General features: G+C 40.9%; 1 protein-coding gene across 1 annotated transcript; it reads left to right on the top strand.

Moving 5' to 3' along the window:
* The first annotated feature begins 6,286 nt into the window (after positions 1-6,286).
* Positions 6,287-22,019, top strand: ECI2 (enoyl-CoA delta isomerase 2). The gene is made up of 9 exons (XM_009480204.2): positions 6,287-6,442; positions 7,728-7,826; positions 9,647-9,838; positions 10,637-10,706; positions 12,553-12,655; positions 14,655-14,775; positions 17,884-17,973; positions 20,570-20,713; positions 21,541-22,019. Exons 1-9 carry the CDS (start codon positions 6,320-6,322, stop codon positions 21,694-21,696), a joined length of 1,098 nt encoding a protein of 365 aa, XP_009478479.1. The 5' UTR covers positions 6,287-6,319; the 3' UTR covers positions 21,697-22,019.
* Positions 22,020-23,512: the final 1,493 nt, after the last annotated feature.

The raw sequence follows: 23,512 nt of genomic DNA on the forward strand, positions 1-23,512 counted from the left end.
ATGTGTGTGTCCCAACAGCAGGAGGACAGGGGAGTGAGGAGGTCTCATTTGGTTGCTCCCCTGCTTGACTTTGGAGCAGCCTCTCAGAGCAGTGGTTGCTGGTGCCAGAGCAGACCTGGTGAAGTGCTTGGGATAAGTTTCGGACCCCTGAACCTTGTAGAACAGTTAAGGCTTTGGTTGGTGCCTCAAAAACAGTGATGGGCTGGGTTGGGCAATGTGTGCTGTCCCCTCTTTGCAGAGACTCTGGAGAGGCACGAAATCAGAAGCTTGGTTTAAGTTATAACCAAACACTTGGCGCCTTGAGGTTTGTGGGAATTGATTGCTTTGTATCCTAACTTAAAAAAAAAAAAAAAAACCCAACCCATACAACTCTTTCTATAGTAGCAGCAGCAAAGCAGTATTTTGTTGAATTTTCTCTTTCGATGGAAAGAATATGAGCAGAAATATTGCCACTTTATGATGCTGTAATACCAGGTCTGTGTCAGACGGCAAGGGGCAGTTACTGTGCTGCTCACTGTTATGCGTGAGGAACGTGTGGAAAGAGCAGCTCAAAAGATCACAGCACCTTGAGATAGTGATCGTGGCAAAGAAGATATGTTGTATGCGTTATCTGAAGTATTACACATAATGTACAAGATATCCACATCATCTATTAAACGTATGTTCCAGGATTCATCTGAGTGACAGTTTAATATACTGCTTATTTCTGGCTGATAATACTTCCTATTCTTTTTTCTTCCTTGTCTCTCTAGAGCTAGTTACAGTAATGTGAAATGAGCATTGTCCAGTTCTGTCAGGAGTTTTAAACCCACATGTTTCTAGCACCACCTGCTGCTTTTAATCCTAACAGGATTTTTAACTGCTTTTGTCTGTGCTTTATTTCCCCAGGATCTACTAATGTTTAAAAGAGAACCTTTATTAAGTAAATGGAAGATGGAGTTCAGGTATATCGATCCCTTTCTTTTGCTAAGCATGTCTGATGTTTCCTATGCAAAGAGATCTTTTGGCTTCTGTTGGCTTCCTTAATGAGGAAACTGCTAAGTTGCTTTAGAAGTTAGTAAGCAGTCAGCATTGTACAAAAAGTTGGTATTTTTAACTCTGTAAAAGTCCTTATGCGAGTGACAGAAGTACACTGTAGCGAGAGGCCCTGTCTTTAACAGGCTTTGCAGTCCTTGCTAAACAGTGAGAAACTACTTTCAGTGTAATTGACTTTAAAAATCTTAATTAAGAGCCTTATGTTTGAGTGTTTATCAGGAAAAGAGACATTTATGTGAACAGGTAGAATGAATAGGATGGGCTTGCAAGATACCCAGAATGACTGAATGGGAACAAAGAGATGTCCAAGGCAAGGGAATAAATGCGAAATGATTGTCAGCCTGGATGTTTCAGGTTCAGACAGTGATGCCCAGGATTTTTTTTGGTTTTTTTCACAGTGTACGGCTTGTGAAGTACCACGTGAATGATCTTGCAGGAGTGTGCAGACAAGTGTCATGGACTTTGTGGTTGCTCTGCCAAGTTGTGACTCCTCTAGCTTCTCTCTCTCTCTCTGGTGGGAGCTGTTTTTTTTACCCAGCTGTGGGAGGTTGCTGGGCCCTCACCACACTTCCATGGGTGCCAGTATGACAAAGGTAATTTGTAGCAGTGGGGCAGTGGCAGCTAATTGCCTGCAAGGTGTAGGGCAATAAAGAGAGGAAGCTTTGCAAAGGAGATCATTTAGCTTTGTTGCAGCAAGTGGATGAGAAGGAGGAATACAGAGGGGGTTTTGGCTGCCTTTCCTAGGCTTCTTTTTCTGCTTGGACTGAAACAAGTGCAGGTTTGACACCAGTAATTTGTAGGTCAGGTTCCAGGCTTTCTGCCTGCCTTGTGTTGTTTCAGCAAAATCGTGTGTGGTTTCAGTGATGAGGCCACTAAAAAGAGGCATGGATTTGCTCAGCGGGGGAGTAAGAAGGATTTGGTGTCACAGCAAGGGAGCAGCAGCTGGAGGGAGTAAGTCCTCCCCGTAGCAGGTTACAGCAGCCTTTCCTGCTCCTTGGTCTTTGGGATTGTGGCACAGCGTCACGGGGTGGTCCCAGAGGTGGCAGTGCTGTTGTGTGCGCTGGCAGGTGGAGAGTCATCTCCTCCTCACTCTGGGTGGGATCCACCTGGGGTGAAGGAGCTCTGCTCCTGCATTTTGTGTATCTCTCTGAAGAATGAGATCCTGCCCAAGATGAATAAATTGTGAAATAATTTAATTTTTCCTTTGCGTTTTCATCCTTTGTTATTTTAATAGGGAAATAGCAGCAGTCAGCTTAGCCTTAGCATGCTGAGAACTGGTGATCATCGCTAATGTATAGTAAACGTCCTCTGAGATCAGAAGGCAGAGAGAAAGTAGTGACTCACAGATCCTGCAGAGAACTGAGCTACAAGCAGCAAGGAAGAACTAAAGAGGCCTTTTCTTATAAACTTTAGACTTTATTAAACAGCTAAGTTGCACAATTTCCTATTACAATGGAGTAGGTAAGGAGGAAAAGAAGAATGAAAGATAGAGTTTTGAAGTGGAGAGATAATGTATTTTACCCTGCCAAAACCAGGACAACCCAAACAGTTTTGTAGCTAGGAAGTAAAACTGAATATAACCAAACAGCAAAGGAAAGTAGCTCCAAGTCTGGACTTACTGAAAGATCATGCCATTTCTCCCCACCAACTTTTTTTTTTTTAATTTACCTAACTGTTTTCTCATCCTCTTCTGACTTGTCCAGTTTGCATCCTTCATGAGGAAGAGAACTTGTGATCTGCTAAATGCCAGAAACCCTTAACTTCCGCAGGTATGTGCATACATACCTTCAGACTGGCTGCTATGCTGTTCCCCTCTCCCCAGCTGCCCATCCTCAACTTTTGTTAATTTATGGTCACTATCAAATTGTATATAAAAGATTCTTAAAGCCTAGTTATAGTTGTATTGGGTTTGCATGGCAAGGTTTGTAGCAGTGGGGCTACAGGGGTGGCTTCTGTGAGAAGCTGCCAGAAGTTTCCCCTATGTCCGACAGAGCCAATGCCAGCCGGCTCCAAGACGGACCCGCTGCTGGCCAAGGCTGAGCCCATCAGCGACAGTGGTAGCGCCTCTGGGATAACATATATAAGAAGGGGCGGGGGGGGAGGGAGCAGCAAGAACAACTGCAGCTGGAGGGAGGAGTGTGAATATGTGAGAGGAACGACTCTGCAGACACCAAGGTCAGTGCAGAAGGAGGGGGAGGAGGTGCTCCAGGCACCGGAGCAGAGATTCCCCTGCAGCCCGTGGTGAAGACCATGGTGAGGCAGCTGTGCCCCTGCAGCCCATGGAGGTCCACGGTGGAGCAGATACCCACCTGCAGCCCGGGGAGGAGCCCACGCCGGAGCAGGTGGCTGTGCCCGAAGCTCCTGGCAGGACCTGTGGACCCATGGAGAGAGAGGAGCCCAGGCTGGAGCAGGTTTGCTGGCAGGACTTGTGACCCCGTGGGGGACCCACACTGGAGCAGCCTATTCCTGAAGGACTGCACCCCACGAAAGGGACCCACGCTGGAGCAGTTCGTGAAGAACTGCAGCCCGTGGGAAGGACTCACGTTGGAGAAGTTCGTGGAGGACTGTCTCGCGTGGGAGGGACCCCATGCTGGAGCAGGGGAAGAGTGTGAGGAGTCCTCCCCTGAGGAGGAAGGAGCGGCAGAGACAACATGGGATGAACTGTCTGCAACCCCCATTCCTCATCCCCTCCATGCCACTCAGGGGGAGGAGGTAGAGAATTTTGGGAGTAAAGTTAAGCCTGGGAAGAAGGGGGGTGTGGGGGGAAGGTGTCCTAAGATTTAGTTTTTATTTTCTCATTATCCTACTCTGATTTGATTGGTAATAAATTAAACCAAGTTCCCCAAGTCGAGTCTGTTTTGCCCGTGATGATAATTGCTGAGTGATCTCTCTCTGTCCTTATCTTGACCCATGAGCCTTTTGTTATATTTTCTCTCCCCTGTCCGGTTGAGAAGAGGAGGGATAGAGCAGCTCTGGTGGGCACCTGGTGTCCAGCCAGGGTCCAACCCATCACAATAATATTGACCATAGCCAAGCTGGAGTGAAGTCTAGATTGTCAAACATGTAAACCCAAATCTCCCTTTTTAAACATTGAATCCACTTTAGTATAGTCACTGCCTAGACTGACAAAATTTGTACCTGACACATGGATCATCTCGGGAACAGCGCATTCAAGTAGTTCCAAAGACGGCTAGCAAAATTGGAGGGGAAAAAAACCCCAAAACCAAAAGAAATTGCTAGTCTTCTCCCTGCACTCTCATTTTCTTCTTCCTGTAAATGTGACTTTAAAAACATGTTTGGGGATAGGATCTGAAAGTGAGCATCATGTTCTGTGACTCCAGGACAGACTAATCAATGAAACTCAGTATTGAAAACCTAGTATTTGTATCCATTTAGGTACACTTTTTCCTGTCAAAGGGCTTTTATTGATGATGGAGGTGAAGTCCACAAGTTGGCTAAATAGCCTCCCAGTTGGTTAAGGGATAAACTTGTTAAACTCTGGCACAGTCTTCTGAACACATCAATTTGAATGTTAGTTAAAATGGCAGATGGTTAACCCATGTCTGTCTGGGTGCACTGCTGTGTTAATAAAGGCCTACAGCTGATCAATTTGAGAACACTTTCTGTTCCTGCAGCCTGTTTTAACAGCCTATTCCATTTTGTGTGGCTCACGCTTCTTTTTAGTAGCATGAGATTTTGAAGCAGATTCTGGAATTCTTTCTTCCTGAAAGAATTTACATAACAGAAAATCAGTTTCTCTCATTCAAACTCAGTAGCCCCAAAATACCAGTAACTTAGTTTTTATTAATACAGAAGGGCTGTAATAGGACATAAAACCAATAGATCTTACAAACATTTTTGCAAGACATCTAAAACCTTTTATCTGCTTGAAATGAAAGAGTAATAAAATTAATTGGACACAGTTGGCATTCTTCACACTTCCTGCCTGCAACTTTTAGGCTTGCAACAGAAAATAAATTTTATTTAAGAAATACAGCAATGAGGATGTTTTCAAAGTAGGCAGTAGAATTTCTCTCAAATTCTCATTAGGTGTGTATTAAAAGGCAGACTTTTCATGTTAGGTATGATTTTTAAATGATGGTTCCGTAACTGAAATGTTAACAGATTAAATTAATGATGGAACATTCGGTCTGCATTTGAGATAATGATTATTTTTTCAAACATGACTGGTTATGAAATCCGTCATATATGATGTTCTAAGATGACAGCTGTGTCTGTAAGTTAGAATGGGGAAAGTTGGGGGTTTTTTTGTTCTTTTTTTAATAAAATAGAGAAGGAACATTGATGCATAAATGGCTAACATTTTAAAAATAGTAGAAATACTTACATATATGGCAGTTTAACCAAAGAAAACAGAGAAGACATGCTTTTGCGCTATTGAAACAAGCTAAAATTATTAGACTTCTTGGCTTTTGATTCCAAACTCTGTTGAAGTAAACCTGCTTTTACAAAGCATTACAGGGTTGGGTTAGGTGTGCTTCTTTGGAGTGGGATTTGGGGTTTTAGGGGTTTTTTTTATGGCATTACCTTTTTTCTGGTGGAGAGTTCTTCTCCCAGAATATTTTTACCACCTCTTTTTTCAAGTGTCTACAGGCTGGTTTACAGTCAGGCCTTTCCCCAAGTACATTTTGAAATTAGCGTTCATTTATCGTGCCCTATTGGAGAACCAGGCTTTCAGATTGAAGTGTTGCTAGATAGAAGCACACAAACTTGAAAAGATCACAAAAAACAGACAGGCTGTGTACTTGTTTTAATTCATAGACATATAAAGCTGTTAATGTTGCATACAGAGATTTAAACCGTTAATAAACATGTTCTGCGTTTCTTATTTGTTTGTCATGGACAGAACCTGTGGGGCTCTGATTTATTCCAAAACCAGCAAAACATTAGTTTACCACTACTGCCATTTAGTGGTCTATATATGATCATCTGGTATATTACTGCATAGTTTTTGTCATCTGGCAGCATTAAATCTAGCACTTTACATACTAGAGAGAGATAATATCATATTCTCCAAAGGTTAATTATGTTGCAGCTAAAGCAAACTTCTAAAGCAACTTTCTTGTAATTTTTAGTATCTTGCTTTTTGTTGTTGTTTTAATCAGCGCAGGTACAAATAATGTTTTACATTTACTTTAAATGTCTTTAAAAAGCAGCATATTTGTTTCTCTTCTAGTCTTACACAAAAACCAAGCAATGGGATTTTTTTTCATTTACTAACAGGCGAGCGCAAGCCGTTTGCATTCCAGCAGTTCACCTGCACATGACTGCAGCTACCATGCAAGCCAGCCAGAAAGACTTTGAAAAGGCTCAAGAACAACTGAAGCTTTTGAAAAAGGATCCTGGGAATGAAACTAAGTTGAAGCTCTACGCTTTGTTTAAACAGGTAAGCTTGACTTATTTTGTTTCATAAGGGGCATTTATAATCAGAGGGGATGGACCTGTACTTAAACTAGGGGTTGTTCAAATGTATTGTGTCTTAACAAGCTCTTCAAGTGCTCAAATTCTGTTCTTGAAATGCCAGCCCCTCAAACCCTGCCTGAATTCTGAGGGAAGCCAAACCTATTTCATCTTATAAATCATGCTTTGAATAGAAGCCTGTATTCAAAGAAACAGAGCCAATTTACATCAATTGTGTGATGCCTTCCATATAATACAGCATATATTGATGCAGCTCTGGAAAAATGGCTTATGCCTAGGAAAAAAGAGTGTGCCGCATGTTTCCTTTTAAGTGTGTTGTATCTACAGTCAGTCAGCTGGGCCTATAATGTAATGGTGTTGATGTTTGAAGGTTGGTTTCTAGGGGTTTTTTCTTTCTTCTTTTTGCATGGTCATTGTAGTCTTCCCCCCTTCCCCTCCGCCCTTTAAGTTCAAGGAACTGTTCCTCCACACTTTTAGTGAAGGTTGTTCTTTACTACAGCATGGAAGGAGACCTTTGTAGAAATAGCTGCAAGTCCTTAGCAGGGTTTGTACTTGTATTTGGGGAAGTATTTGTGGATCAAGATTGTCTGCAGGGTCAGTACAGGCTGTGGCTTGTTATATTGAAGAAGACAATCAATTGCTCCTTTAAATAAAAACTTAGGCAGCTGACTGTTCCAGGTCAGTTAATTTACTAATTAATAATAATGAGCTCATAAATGTATTCTTTCTTTCCTGCCTCCCACTTGAAATATTTCTCTCTAATAGTGTACTTTTCTTCAGGAAAACTGATCATAGAATACTTCAGGATAGCTCGGACTCTTGCGGTTCAACTGGTCCAACGCCCTTGCTCATAGTAGGGCCAACTTTGAAGTAAGATCCAACTTAATAGATCTTATGCAATGGGTTCTTCGTTCATACAGCTTACAAGTCTGTAAATTTTTAAGAATAAAACTTCCACAATTTTTGAGATAGGAGAACTTAACATGCATCAGTGTTTTGGAAACTAGTGTCTTGTATTGATTAGGTGCTTCTGAAAGCCCAGCACCAGGTATTAGGAAATAGCAGGCACTGCAAATTTCATGGTATGTGAACTGTCTGAATATTGCTCAACCACTAGGTATTCCTTCTGTCTTAGAGTTGAATTCTGCATCCTGATCACATAAGTATTCCTAACAGTCGTCATCCTTTATACCAAGGCATCTGAACTTTAATCAAAGGTTTAAATAAGTTTTGTTCCACTCTCTTTTCAGGCTACTGAAGGTCCCTGCAATTCTCCAAAACCAGGTATGCTGGACTTTGTCAAGAAAGCCAAGTGGGATGCATGGAATTCTCTTGGAGATTTGTCTCAGGTGACAGTACCTATAATTTCACTTAGATATTTTGTAGATAACTCTACCTCGAAATGCCTGGTCTGTAAGTGTATGGCTGGTGTCTAAACATATTATGTGCTAGTTGAGCGACTCTGCTTCAGACACCAAAATGTTTTGCACTGTATTTTACAGTCATTGCACTGCTTCAATTTTTGGAGTTTTTTCTACTGTGTAAGCCTAGTTCTACATTATTACTACCAGCTTCTACCAGTGTAAGGTATCTTACATGTGTGTTGACTTTTAGTAAAAATAGTGTTTTTCACTCATAGAATCACAGAATCATAGAATCGTTTAGGTTGGAAAAGACCTTTAAGATCATCCAGTCCAACCATTAACCTAACATCACCAAGTCCACCACTAAACCAATTAAGGGTGGAGTAGCAATTTTGTGTTTCCTGGCTTGGTGGCTGGATTATTTATAATGAAAGTAAAAACTAGAAATCATTAAGATTGGAAAGGACCTCTAAGATCATCAGTCCAACCATCAACCCAGCACCACCATGCCCACTAAACCATGTCCCAAAGTGCCACGTCTACCCGTTTTTTGAACACTTCCAGGGATGGTGACTCCACCCTCTTCATTCTTTCTCAGTATATCTTGACATCTTTCATAACCTTTAGAGAAGTCTTCACTTCAAGTGAAGCAGGCAGGAAGAATATAGGTGCAAAGATACGTAAGTGTTCATTTTTCATGCAGACTGTAGTAAGTCTGACATTCCATGTAGCTACCAGAGTTTCTTCAGCTACTATTAAACAAAGAAAACGTAAGCTTTACAAACCAGCTGTGTCACTGCTGCATTAGGCCCTCCTGTTCAAGAGTAGTTTCTGAGGTCAGTCAAAGATATTACTTAATACGGGGGGGGGGGGGGGGGGGGGGGGGGGGGGGGGGGTGTTGCATTTTTTCTTTTAAAAGAAAACATGCTTGCGTAATTTCATGAACATAACATATTCTTGTGTTGCTTTAGAGTTTGGGGGGTTTGTTTTGGGGTTTGGGGTTTTTTGGGTGCTTTGTTTGGGTTTTTTTGAGATGCCTCTGCAGCTTTTAGGAATAGCCAAGAAAGACTTAAGGAGAAGAATCTGCTCTTGAAGTTATAGTGGAGAGGAAATAGACAATTTCATGTGCTACAGATTATGGATTATAGAATTGCTCAAAGTATATTATTCTTTCAAGAAAATGGGTTGTAATGACCAAGAACTTACAATTCGTTTAAATCACTGCTTACTGTAGAAATAGGGAGGCAGGATTCTTTAGGCTTTTGCATGTCATGTTTGTGCTAAATAAAAACTAGCGTCTTCAAGCAATTTTAAAATGCCGTAGACCCATTTCAGCACTTATTTTCAGAAACACATGTTCTAAAATAAAAACTTTTATTTTGCTGGAGAAATGTCCAACTGGAAAGCAGAAACAAAGGATCCAGAGAAAGGTGTAAATGCTGGGAATATGACAAAGGTCTCTCTGAAATCTTAGGTGTGGATGGGGGCACTTCTCCAACAAAATAGATGTCACCATCCCAGCATCTGTGCACTTTTATTTTGCAGATCCATTGCTGCTGCTTTCCAGATGATTTTAAGCATGATCTGCAGTGTTTAAATACAGCATGTTCTTCTTCTCATCCTAATTAGAATACTTCCTAATTGAGATTTTTTTTCCTTTTGTCCTGAAGCACAGTCCCCCTTTCTGCCCCCCTCCCCCTTGGTACCCATTTTATGAATAGCATGACAAACTGATTTCCATTTCAGCCTTTGATAATCTTGTGTGATTTTTTTTTTTCCTTTTTTTAATTTTTCTTTCATTACAGGATAATGCCAGACAGAAATATACTGAACTTGTCTCAAGTCTGGTCTCTGCAGAATCTGCTGGCCAGAAGAAAGATGCTTCTCCAGAGGAGAGCAGACATGATGGCTATGAAACAATACTAGTTACCACCAAAAACAATATCACAAAGATAACATTTAACCGACCTGATAGGAAAAATGCCATCAACCATAAGGTAAAGAAATTAACTTGGGAGGATTAATGATTTTTTCTTTCCTGGGTTTAGCACAACTGACTGAAGCATGGTGGTCTGAATTTTATCAGGGCTTAGTATCTTGACTCCGATGACAACCTAGGGAATAAATACCCAGTAAAAAATGAAACCATTCATCTAAAATTTTACGGATTGGGCTTTTCTGTGTCTCTTGGGTTTTTTCAAACTTGTTATAGGGTTACGGTCTGCACTGAACTAAAATGGCAGACTGCAGGAAGACTGGCCTCTTTTGTGGATACAAGATGTGACTGTAGCCTTATGTATAAAAAAGTATGTGCACAGCCTACTTTGGCTCAGCACTGGTGTGTGTGTGTCTAGATAGTGTTCCGGTTCCCATAGCTATCTTCATGAGGAAGTCCATCCTGTTGGAAATGTGATCATCCTGTTTCACAACTGCAAAGATACCAAAACAGTGGGTACTTCACCCTACTGCTGTTAATTCTTTACTATATTATATTGCCCACTTAAACTATTTCTCAGGTTTTAAAACTAGCTGTTTCCAGTTAATGTCTGTTTTCCAGAGGACCTTATTTTGTCCTTTAGATTTGCATCCGAAGTCTTGAGTATTGCAAGCATGTGTCTTTATGGTAAGAAATACCTCACATGTAATACTTAATTTTCTGTGGATGCAAATTTTTTTCATACGTAAAAGGACCATAGTTAATCTGTCTCTCAAGTTCCTTGTTGTCAGTGTGAATCTCCTTTTTGTGGTCTTCTGTAGTATCACATTTGTACTTTGTTGATTTTCCTCTTATGCAGATGTACAGAGAAATTATCAAAGCGCTTGAAGAAGCTGGAAAAGATGATTCTACCATAGCAGTTATTACTGGTACCACACTTCATATGCCTCTCTTAGATTTGTTTTATATTATGCCAAAGTACAGTACTGATATGAACTATCTACCTATATTTAGACTAAGAGAGAGTTGTGTAAGTGAGGAAATTCTTTCCTCTAGTATAGAAGAAAGATTTTCCAAAGTGTTTTGGAAAAATTCTTTCAAGGTGGTGTTTCAGATTCTTTAACAAGCTCGCTGTTGCATCAAAACATCTTTCTGAGATGAGAGGATAGACATGGAATACTCCTAAGGGCTTTATCACTTTTGAGTAGCTGATATGTCTGCTCCATAGCATCTTCACTACTGCTTTTGAAGTTCACTGGTATGGGTTTAGTCAATTTTCTCTACCTCTGTGATACATTGGAACATACTAAAAACAAGCCCCTCAAATCCTGCACAGGCATGGCCAGTACAAAGTTTACACTGCATATTATACCTCTGATCATCGGAAAAACCTGATACTTTATATTTTTTTCTTTTTTTCCTGTGGCTGCCATAGGAAAGGATTGGCTAGGCAAGCTGCAACCTGGCCCAGCTGTATACATCCCAGTCACCAGATGTGTGCAGCTGGATGACTGCAGCAGCAGTGTGAAAGGGCAGCCCAAACTCATGCTGCCTGTGAAGTCTAGCTGCTCTGGGGACATGTCATTTGGATTCTCTAGAGGACCCTTTGGTCCGTCTCTGATGCTGACTGAATGACACAGTGGCAAGGGCAGGTGCTGCCTGTCTGGCTCATCCTTGTTGCAGATAGATGTGCATTTAGGAAATTAGCCAAAGATTGAGCTTTGGGTGGCAGCTAAGTAGTGTGGATGTGAGGTGAATTTGGGCTTAGGCCTGTTTAATCGTTACTTCTGAGGTAATTGCATACATGTTCTTCTGCACTGTCGTCTTTACCAACACTTTGCATTCCCAGGATGCTGAATTTCCTTTCAGTAGCAATGACTAGGCACAACAAACCTTACAAAATGAGAAGGGCAGTTCACACAACTGGAATGTCTAACACATGTATAGCTAGGAGTAAATAGCAAACACCCCGACATAAACCTTTCTGTTCCATTTTACGTAGTTAGTAAGAGCACTGCAGCATAAAGTAATGGATGTGCTAACCAGTGAAAGGTCCCATCCTGTGAATGTCCTCATGGAACATAGGATGATTTAGGCAATTAAATCATGCATTCTAGCTTTTAAATACTCCTTGCTTTTTTGATGGTGCCTCAAACTGACTTATACATTCAGTAACAGTATATCTGCTCCTTATTGAAGAATAACATCTTTCAGTACAATGATTTCAATGCAATGCTGCCAGTCTTCTCCCTAGAATGCCTTTTCCTTAATTGATCATAAAAAGCATGAAACTTCTACCACATTAAATAGGTTATTCTGTCTACTTCCGATTCCTTCATCAGTTTGAAGTGGGGTGAAGGGATAAACTTCGATTTCCATTTTCCTGTTTAAAAAAAAAAAAAAAAAAATTCCTCATGTCTTACTGTGTGAATTGACAGGAAAGAAACCTGAGCAAGTATGGAGGGAAAGAAATAAAATATTTTTTTTCCATCTGACACTGTTATGGAAAAAGGAAAATTTATTCCCCCCCTCAAATCTTTCAAATTTAATATTCTTTGGCTTTCAACCCATTGTTTTTCAGTGAATTGTCAGTCAAAACTTACTTTTAAACTGTAGATGTTCTTTAAGGTAGTGTGTATACTTCAAGGTAAGCCCTCTAATTACTTAATAATGTTAGACACTTAAAATGTAATTCTTTTGTAAATGTAATAAATGGAAGCTTCTCTTACCTACTCAGAAACCATTGGTGCATTTATTCATATGTGTTCTCTGCAGGAAATGGAGACTACTATAGTAGTGGAAATGATCTGAATAATTTTACTAATATCCAACCCGGTGAAATGGAGAAGATGGCAAAAGATGGAGCCGTATTACTCAAGTAGAACATCTTGGTTTCATATATGCATAAGTTACTGTAATGGGTAAAATGTAATTTGCAGACATTGTCAGAAAACAGAACAGCAGGGACCCAGTTATGCTATGATACACCCATTGAGATGACTGTGTCTAAGGGCTCACCATGTGCATAAACACAAAGATCATGGGGGAGAAGTAGTATTAATTGTGTGAAATAAATGAGGAAATGAGATTAATATTATAAATCTTTTTAAGTACAGTGATGCTAAAGACTTGATTGTATTTTTTTTAGTCCCCAAAGTACATGCAGATACAATGACAAAAACATGATTTTGACTGTACAGTTTGTAAGCTGCAATGAAAAATTTGTGGGGTTTTTGATATCCAACAGTGTCTGCACTAGCAGGACATGTCAAAATACCTTCACTGTCAGATTTCGTTGAATAGGGATGAGGTGTAATGAACTTGTTCAAAATTGCCCAGAATTCAGAGATTGTGGTTCCATCTTTGAGTCTGAATCTAACTGTTAAACTAATTTATTTTCTAAGGCCAAGGAGATCAGGGCATCATCTGACACAGTGGCTGAAATGTTTTTTTGGGTCAAACAACATAGAATCATTTAGGTTGGAAAAGACCTTTAAGATCATCCAGTCCAACCATTAACCCAACACTACCAAGTCCACCACTAAACCAATTAAGGGTAGAGTAGCAATTTCATGTTTCCTGGCTTGGTGGCTGGATTATTTATAATGAAAGTAAAAACTAGGAATCATTAAGATTGGAAAGGATCTCTTAAGATCATCAGTCCAACCATCAACCCAACACCACCATGTCCACTAAACCATGTCCCAGAGTGCCACGTCTACCCATTTTTTGAACACTTCCAGGGATGGTGACTCCACCACCTCTCTGGGCAGCCTGTTCCAATGCTTGACTACCCTTTCTGTGAAGAAATTTTTCCTAATATCCAACATGTTTATTTCTTCCCTATTTAAGCAGATTTTGTCTTCTCTTTTACTTCTCTATGTGATGATTACATCTGAGAGATGCTTGCAAGTTGGATTGCTTCCTCAAGTACTTGCAATTGATGGAAAACCTAAAATACACAGAAAAGCAAACAGTGTTTCTGATTTATATTTTAAAGATGAACTGCAAGTAAAGTACTCAGTTTTGCAGATTTTACTTAGGCAAGCTGTCTGTTGCCACTACAAAGTGATAATCATGCAGTCCGAATCTGTTGCAAAGTTATTCAGTGGTAGCTGGCAAGCGTTCCAGCCTGCAGTGTTTTGTAGGGTGTTCAGCACAATGCATAGTCTCACGTGTACTTTATGGTCTTTCATCTTGCTCTTGTGAGAAGACTGTATTCGCTATTCTGTTACTGTTACACAAGTACAGTGCTTCGCTACAACTGATGCACAGAGATGTCGGAGAAGTGGAGTTTTTACAGCACTGTTCACTTTTGAAAAATACTGTTTTGAGAATGTATTTTGCACCTCTTGGATGGAGAAGTAGCTGTCAGATGAAACAAAATACTGTGTCTCAAACCCAGGCAGAACAGCACTAGGGAATTCTGCGTTGTGGTAGCATCACAACTTTGGTGCCTGCTGGGGCTTCACTGCAGGACAGAATCTGTGAAGGGAATGGATTATCCCATGGGGGGAGTTGGGATGGATATGTAGGCATGTAGATAGACAGGGCAAAGGACTGCTCTTGTTAGTGAGATGTATTCAGTAACTGTAACTGAAGAGGACAGCACTTTCGTAACCTCATTGTAGGAACTAGGAAAGCTGTGCTGTCATATACGTGTTTGATTCTTAGTTGGTAAGGAAATGCAGGTATTTCAAATAGTTCTTATTTTCTTTGTCAGAATTCATTTGGGAAAGGGACAAAAACATATGCTACATAGAATCTAGCTCATGGGTTTTGTTGTGCAGTATCTAATCATGTGTTTTGAAAGTTGTTTATATTTGATGAAAAAGACTAGGATGCATCTCTTACATTCTGTTTTTCCTTCTCTCTAGAGAGTTTGTGGGTCATTTTATTGATTTTCCTAAACCACTGATTGCAGTGGTAAATGGCCCAGCAATTGGAATCTGTGTAACAGTCCTTGGATTGTGTGACATTGTCTATGCTTCTGACAGGGTAAGTACATTACATAGGTGATCCCAAGGTGGTCGTTAAGCCTCTTTCTGTAGCAAATATTATTTGGTTTGGGGTAATCTGGCAGAAAAGAACACACAAGTGTACAGGCTTTTTATATCATGTCAAGGAACACTTATATTCATTACCAGCACAGGGGTGCATCAGCCAGTGGTTTACATGCATGGAATTTCCCTGCTGTAGTTACAGTTATCAAGTTACTGACTGTTTAGTCAGTCAGTTTAGAAACTCTTTACTGTATCAGTGGGTAAAGTAAAGAGTAGCTGATGTGAAATGGTAGTTGTAAGGCCCCTTTCAAGTGTGGAAGGGGGAGCAGAAGATTATTATGGAATGGAAGTGCAGTAACGGGCATTTTATCTAATCTGTGTTCCAAGGTAACTTTGGAAAAGTTTTTGTTTATTCAGCTTAAGATTCCTTTTAAGGTAACTTGCCAAATACGTAACCAAAAGCTATATTAAGGCGTAGCACAGAATCCTATTATATGGCTTACTTTTTATGTTCTGTGCTGTTCATTTGTATAAGGTTATTAAACAGATAGAGAACTTAAATTAGTTAAGACCTCGGGTTTAGGCAAGCTTTTGCTTGCAGAAGTGTCTATGGTGGGTGGTACTTTGACTCCTGCTTCATCACTCTGTCAGATTTTTCCTCAAAGTCCCTGCTGGATTGGGTTTGTCACTATGAAACTTAGGAAAATTGAGCTGGAAGGGGCCAACTCCTTCTGCTTGCCCCATAAGAGGATCAGCTAGGACCACGCCACTCCTGACATATGCTTGTATAATGTGCATGATTTTTTCAGTCTATTGTGGTCCCTACATTTCTTCTTTTACTAGAAAATTGTTGGTTCTCCTTCCCCCCCTCCCATCTGATCTTTTTTTGCCGCAGGGTGAACCCCTTGTTTATTGTTCCAGAATTTAAAAAACGGACTGTTTTCATCCTCCCTTACAATAACCGTAAGCGTGCTTAGCCATCAGTGTACTTAGACTGTTAGATCTATCTCAGGTTTACATCCACTTTCTCAATCTTTTCTTTTTTTGAGCTAAACAGCTGCAATTCATTCAGTTTTTCCTCATGTCCTTTCTTAGGCCTGCAGTCACATTCCTCTGGACTCATTCCAGTTGTTCTGTGTCTCTCTAAGCATAGTGGTACAAACTGGACACATCACTCCAGCTCATGTCTTACTGATACAAAGTAGAGCAGAAGAACCTCTCCACATTCTGCAGACTGTATTTCTGTTTTGACATCCCACGATGTTACTTAATTTACATACTTGTGATCTGCTGTAACACCTGAATTCCTTACTGTAGAGTTGCCAGTTAAACAGTTGTCCCTGTCATATATCATGTACTGTATACCAGGTTATTGTGCCAAGCTTTAACTTGTCTGTATTAAATAGCATCTTCTTACTCGTACCTCTCCACTTTATTATGACTATTTTGAATTCTAATCACTTCCCCCTCAGTATAATATCTCCTACAGCCTTAAGTTAGTATAGATTCAGTTGAAGTCAATCCAAATAGGCGTTAAATGTTTTGTCGTGTTAATAGTATCTTCCTTTCCTGAAGGAGTCATACTTCATACTTTGAGATTCATACTTGAACTCCCTTTTACTACTCGTATACATAATCATTGGTAAATGCATCTTACTTTTGCCTTGTATTTCTATTTTTTAATCTCTGCATACTTATATTTGTTTCATACTTAGTTGTCTGATGTAGTTTTCACTTTCTGTGTACTTGTATTTAAAGTCAGTGATGAGCTCGTGATTTAGCTGACACAATCTGTTAGTACCTTCCTACATGCCCTGAGACAGCTTTTGCTTGTGCCCTTGGTAACAGTTCTTTCAGGATTTCTGTAGGGTCTAACTTTGCTTTTCACTTAGATTAGTCTTCATGAGAACTTCCCTGTTAACTTCAATTTTATTGAAGCCTTCTCAGAGGTGATTGTTGTCTATTCTTCCCTTTCCAAGATTGCGAACTCCCATGCACTAAGGTCATTCTCATCCAAATTACTACTTTATTTCACATTCTCCAGTGGTTTGGTTGGAGTGCCTTAGGCGGCATTGACTACCTACTCCAGAAGTGGCCAGCTTTGCTATGTCCAGGATCTGGTTTTGTTCTTAGCCAGATATTCCCAGAGCAGATCATTACCAACCACATTAACGGGATACTGTGTAGCCCAGTCTGACAACAGATCAGCATTTTGGGCGGTCAGCTTTCTAGACTGGATTTTGCTCCAGTTACTGGGGCACCAGGTTGTACCCCTGCTATAGTTCATCTCCCCTTGCTAAAGCAGGACCAATTACACTAGCCTGTATCCTGGCAGATGTTGTCTAACCTTTTCTTACAATGATGTAATTGTCACTTTCTTCCTAGGGAGTCTGTTGATCTGTCTTACTGTATGCCTATCTGCAGTACAGTAAGAGATGATTGCCTTCTGTTACAGTGAAAGCTGCATTGGCAACTTGTGCACTTTTTGTGTATCAGTTCATATTTTTAAATGGAAATAAAGGCAAGCATTTTGTCTTCCTTACTTAAAGTTGATGTAAACTGTCAAAACATAAAGTTCTGCAGTTCAGTTCTAACTTGCAATTAGGGCGTTGTTTTGTATGATCCCATGATGCATTTCTGCCACAGGTTCTTTTTAAATTTGCATAAAATTTGAGGAAATAAGATTTAATTACTTGAATTTTTCAGGAGCAGAATAAACTTAGTGTGCCTTCAGAAAGCAAAATGCTCTTTATCTCTTATTTGGGCTATGTATTTAATAACTTTTAGCACAGATGTGTTTGAACATCTTTTCTGTAAAGATTTTGCACATGCAAATTAGTTTCTTTAAGCACTGTATTCAAATAAGGTAACTTCATCAACAGGGTTGTTATGATAAGGGAATTGAATTACACAGAGTCAGCTCTTAGGTGCATTGAGGGGATGAAGCAGTGTTACTGGGAAAGACTATTACTGTAACAGTTCAAATCTATTTCTGGTAAACTCTGTCACAATAGAAGCTTTAAAATGAAAACTAAATCCTCATACCTTAGTGCTGTGCTCTGTTGTAAGATTTGCTTTGTTTTGTTCTTTTTTTTTTTTCCAGGCTACGTTTCACAGCCCATTTAGTCAACTTGGACAGAGTCCGGAAGGATGTTCCTCTTACCTTTTTCCAAAAATCATGGGCTTAGCTAAGGTAAGAATCATAGAATCATAGAATCATTTAGGTTGGAAAAGATCTTTAAGATCATCCAGTCCAACATTAACCTAACATTACCAAGTCCACCGCTAAACCAATTAAGGGTAGAGTAGCAATTTCATGTTTCCTGGCTTGGTGGCTGGATTATTTATAATGAAAGTAAAAACTAGGAATCATTAAGTTTGGAAAGGACCTCTAAGATCATCAGTCCAACCATCAACCCAACACCACCATGTCCACTAAACCATGTCCCAGAGTGCCACGTCTACCCATTTTTTGAACACTTCCAGGGATGGTGACTCCACCACCTCTCTGGGCAGCCTGTTCCAATGCTTGACTACCCTTTCCATGAAGAAGTTTTTCCTAACATCCAATCCAAACCTCCGCTGGCGCAGCTTGAGCCCATTTCCTCTTGTCCTATCGCTGACTACTTGGGAGAAGAGACGAACACCCACCTCACTACAACCTCCTTTCAGGTAGTTGTAGAGATGTCTGTACTCTATATGGGACCATCTGACCTTTGTGTGTTGATATCCTCCAAGTCTAAGAGCAAGCGGAGTCACAAGAGTCCTCAAAGAAAGCTCCTGTTCACATCTTCTGAAACAAATATCAAGAAATGTAATGACAGTGTCAGCACAGGGCACCATAACAGAGTACTGACCACTTGTAAAGCCATACTGTGATACCAATGAAGGTTTTCTTTCTCATTACTTCCTCCACCTTCTTCAGACAATTTCTGTATGGCGAAAGGTTGTATCTTTCTTCCAACAATGGGAGGGAATCATGTAAAGAAGGATTAAAAAAAGAAAATAAGAGCACTCTTAAGAAGTGTCTTGGTAGGCTGCCTTTATCAGGCAAGGGGGCAAGTGTTGCAGTGATTTCTGCCAACCCTGTGGGAAACTTGTATTCAGCCATTCCTCCAAATGTGAATGTGAAGCAATCCATTTATGTATTTACTTCCAGACCTCTTAGATGATCTGTTTTGTTCTAATATATATTGGTCTTCTGTCCATACTCTTTATTTTCTCTGTCTACTCTAGAAATAAGGAAATGAAATAATAGTAATTAAAAAAAAAAAAAAAGAAAACAAAAAGAAAAAAAAGAAGAGACAGCAGAATCTAAATTTTCTTTTCTTAGAAAGGCATAACTCCCTTTCTGCTTCTTTTGATATCCCACAGAAAAAAATGGATCGTTTCAAATACTTACCTGATATTACTGCCTGCATTAATAGAATGTATTTTTGTTGAGCAGGGTTTAAATCTGTAAGGGATAGAGCAAGTGCTTCATAAACATCCAGGTATCAAGGGTAGTCTGTTCAGTGAGATATAACCTACCAGTACATGTATTAGAAATCTTGGGAGTCACTGCAGGAAGCGAACAAACACATTTATGATGTGGTAATTGCAGGTGACAACCTTGGAGCTCTGCTCAAAAAGACATGTAGACTCTTGGTGAACAGTGGGAGCTGGAGGCCAGTCACTAGTGGTGTAGCTCAGGGGTTGATACTGGGTCTAATATTTATTTAACCTCTTAATTATGGCTCAGATCATAGATGATGGGACTGAATACACCCTCAGCAGGTGATACAAAACTGAGACGAATGGTTGATACACCAGATGCGTTGCCATTCAAAGCAACCTGGACAGGCTGGAGAATTGCAGAATCTCATAGACTTCAGCAAAGGAAAAGGCAAAGTCCTGTATCTGGGAAGAAATAATCCCACACACCAGTGCATGCTGGGGGCTTACTGGCTGGAAAGTAGCTTTGCAGAGAAGGGCCTGTGTGTGCTGGTGGACAGCAAGTTGCCCGTGAGCCAGCAGCGCAGCCTTGCAGCAAAGGTGGCCAACGGTATCCTGGGTTGCATTAGGTGGAGCGTTGCCAGCAGGTTGAGGGAGGTGATTCTTCTCCTCTGCTCAACACTGGTGAGACCACAGCTGGAGTGCTGGGTTCAGGTCTGGGCTCTGGCTACGAGAGAGACATGGACATACTGGAGCAGGCCCAGCAAAGAGCCACGGAGGTGATTAAGGCACTGGAGCATATGACGTATGAGAAGAGGCTGAGAGAGCTGGGACTGTTTTTCCTGGAGCAGAGGAGGCTTGGGGGAGCCTTGCCAGTGTTTATAAATACCTGATGGGAGGGTGTAAAGAAGATGGAGACAGATTCTTGTGAGTGGTACCCAGCGACAGGACAAGAGGAAGGGAGTACAAATTGAAACACAGGAAATTCCATCTGAACATAAAAAAATAATTTTATAGTGAGGGTGGTGAAACACGGGAACAGGTTGTGCAGAGATGCTGTGAAGTCTTCATCCTTGGAGAAGTGTCTTCATCCTTGGAGATACTCAAAACCCAGCAGGACAGAGTCCTGGGCAGCTTGCTCCAGATGACCCTGCTTGAGCAGGGAGTTTGAACTGGACACTATCTGGAGGTCCCTTCCAACCTCATCTATTCTGTGATTCTGTGTTCTTCTCAGAGGACAGACATTACAGAGCAAGAGAGTAAAATAAATGTGACTTGGAAGTTTGTACCTTTCCTGTCAGATTACTCGAGTCTTGCGTCTTGTTGAGTCACACTTTCTACCTTTCTTTATTTAGGCAAATGAGATTTTGCTTTTCAATAAAAAGCTGACTGCAGCAGAAGCCTGTGCCCAGGGACTTGTGACTGAAGTCTTCCCCGACAGCACTTTTCAGAAGGAAGTTTGGGCAAGATTAGAAGCTTATGCAAGCCTCCCCAAAAATGTCAGTATTTTAAATTTTTCTCCACCTTGTAAGCCTGTAGCATTCCCAATCCTCCTGCCAGACCTATCCTGTTACTTGGTTTCACTTCATCCTCAATTGAAATAACAAGGCTCAATATATTTTCCTTCAAGCACAGATCTGGCCCTGTCCCTCTGCTGCTGTGAAACAGATACCTCTCTTCTACCCTGGCTGAAATCTAAGACAGTGCACTGTACACAGAGATTCAATGCCTGAAAAGCCTTAAAAACTAACTAATTAATCCACTTGCAGTCTCTGTGTGTGCCTTGGATGCCTTCCCTTAGATTTTTATTTTGGCAATAGTTTAGGTTTAAGAGCTTTACCTCTGGTTCTGCAATATTAATTGTACTGTGTGCACTGTGAGTGCTCAAGATGATACTGGGTGGATTTAGCTGCTGCTGAATTCAGTCATCCTGCTCACTAGTTTAGGTTTTGCAAAACTCCTTGAATCGCAATGGCGTTATGTTACTATTGGACAAGAGGAGACTCTTGTGCCAACTGCTGATAACATAGGTTGCATTTGGCACTGCAGACAGTTGAACACGTTTCGCTTCTTATGCCCATCTACTCTGATGATGAGCACTTAGTTGACTGCTATTGCGCTTCCCATGAACCTCATCCACCATATTAGCAGTCTTAGTAATTAAATGCAATAATTACTTCCAGCAAAAAGGTTGACTAAAAGCTAAGAAGTACAACGTTAATATGACTCTGTTTGAATTCCAATGTGTTTATTGTGCTATTTTCTGAAACATTAAATTAAGGTACAGAAAATGTAACTTCCCAATGCTTCTCTCTCTCTCCTCCAGTCCTTGGCGGTGTCAAAGCAACTGTTACGTAGTATGGAAAAGGAAAAGCTCCATGAAGTCAACAGTAAAGAGTGTGAAGTCCTGAAAGAGAGGTGGTTATCTGATGAATGTGTAAATGCTATTGTCAGCTTCTTTCAGAAGAAATCAAGACTCTAGTCTTCACCAGTAGAATAATTCACCTTCTGGCAATAGCTTAATCTGCCCTTACCATTAATAAACCTGTTACACGTTTCGATGTGGTATATTTCTGTTCTGAGTACTGGGTTAAAACTGGTTCACAAAATTAATACAATGTTATGTGCCTTGGCTCCATTATGGATATCTAGGTTGGGGAAAAAAGGTTCATTATTCTGTAGGCAGCAGCGATGTTTCTGAATAATACTAAAGCAGATTGTCTTCCAAAAGAAGCAGCAGATTCAGTAGCACCATATTCTGATAGCTCTTCAATAAATGTCATATGAGTGATGCTTTTTATTAATCTGTGGGGAAGGAAATACTGTATTAATGAAAAAATAAATAGAAGTATTTAATTACTGTTGTGCTGATTCTTAGTTCTGTTGAACATCCTCAGTGAGAAGGAAAGTAGTTCCTGGAGGTGTATTAATATAATAGTCTTACAAGAAGTATTCACTTGACTGACTTGAAGGTTCTCAAAGATGTTTGTTAGCTTTATGACTAATCTGTCCTGGTTTTGGCTGGGATAGAGCTAACTTTCTTCCTAGTAGCAGGCATAGTGCTGTGTTTTGGATTTAGTATGAGAAGAATGCTGGTGGCACACTGATGTTTTAGTTGTTGCTAAGTAGTGTTTACGCTAGTCAAGGACTTCTCAGCTTCCCACGCTCTGCCAGGTGCACAAAAAGCTGGGAGGGGGCACAGCCAGGGCAGCTGACCCAAACTGGCCAAAGGGCTATTCCATACCATATGACATCATGCTCAGTATATAAACTGGGGGGATTTGGCCGGGGAGCAGCGATTGCTGGTCAGGGACTGGCTGGGTATCAGTCAGTGGGTGGCGAGCAATTGCATCCCTTTTTTTTTTCCCCTGGGTTTTGTTTCTCTCTTTCATTCTCCTTTTCATCACAATTTTTATTATTATTTTATTTCAATTACTAAACTGTTCTTATCTTAACCCACAAGTTTTCTTACTTTTGCTATTCTGATTCTCTCCCCATCCCACCAGGAGAGAACAGCTGTGTGGTGCTTCGTTGACAACAGGGGCTAAACCACAACGTAATCTTAAATATATTTTTCCCTCAATTGCTTCATATCACCCTTTTTCTGTGAAAAATCCCATTAAAGATAGTATGACCTTTTACTGGAGCCATTTTGGAGTTAATTATTTTTCAACAGAAAATTTCTCCACCGTTCATGGATGTCTTTGGGTAGAGAGTGTTCCAGGCACTGCAGAGGATGGGGTCGGGCTGCTGGAAGTAGGTAGGCATTTAGCTCATGCCAGCGAAAGGATATTGTGGAGAAGCAGCCATTACTCATCAAGAAAAGCCTCTCAATGACAAGGAGCTGATTGTTGTCAAATAAAAAAAAAAAAAAAAAAGAAAAAAGTCTTTAATTTCAGTGCTCTAGACTCTGATCTCAAGAGCATTGATGGTGAGAAACCCAAAAGGCGGCACTGTGGTCCTGGCCCTGCATGCTTAGGCAGGGATGTGCATAAAAACAGGGATGCAGCGGGTGCCTACGGGCGATGCAGAGGGAGGCTGACGTAGGCGCAGCAGAGGTTGAGGTGGGTGCCGGTTTTGTCGTCCGGATGTGAGTGCCGGAGCACCGGGGCGCAGCACAGGGGCGGGAGCTGCTGGAGCGGAGCAGCGAGCTGCCAGAAATGGGACGGCTTTGGGTGCCGCCAGTGCACCTCGGCCGAGACTTTTGGTGCCGCTGTCGGAAAGTCGCCTGTGCCCGGGCAGCACGGACACGCAGGATGGCTGCTTGGCGGTGGCACTGCTGCCTCGCATGGTAAGCA

The sequence above is a fragment of the Pelecanus crispus genome, chromosome 2 (assembly GCF_030463565.1).
Source record: "Pelecanus crispus isolate bPelCri1 chromosome 2, bPelCri1.pri, whole genome shotgun sequence".
Taxonomy (NCBI): domain Eukaryota; kingdom Metazoa; phylum Chordata; class Aves; order Pelecaniformes; family Pelecanidae; genus Pelecanus; species Pelecanus crispus.

Excerpts from the sequence above, each read along its gene's own strand:
- ECI2 (XM_009480204.2), top strand. The coding sequence starts at position 6,320 with ATGACTGCAGCTACCATGCAAGCCAGCCAGAAAGACTTTGAAAAGGCT. Across the intron at positions 10,707-12,552 it reads TACCATAGCAGTTATTACTG|GAAATGGAGACTACTATAGT; the intron begins GTACCACACTTC and ends TGTTCTCTGCAG. Across the intron at positions 12,656-14,654 it reads GATGGAGCCGTATTACTCAA|AGAGTTTGTGGGTCATTTTA; the intron begins GTAGAACATCTT and ends CCTTCTCTCTAG.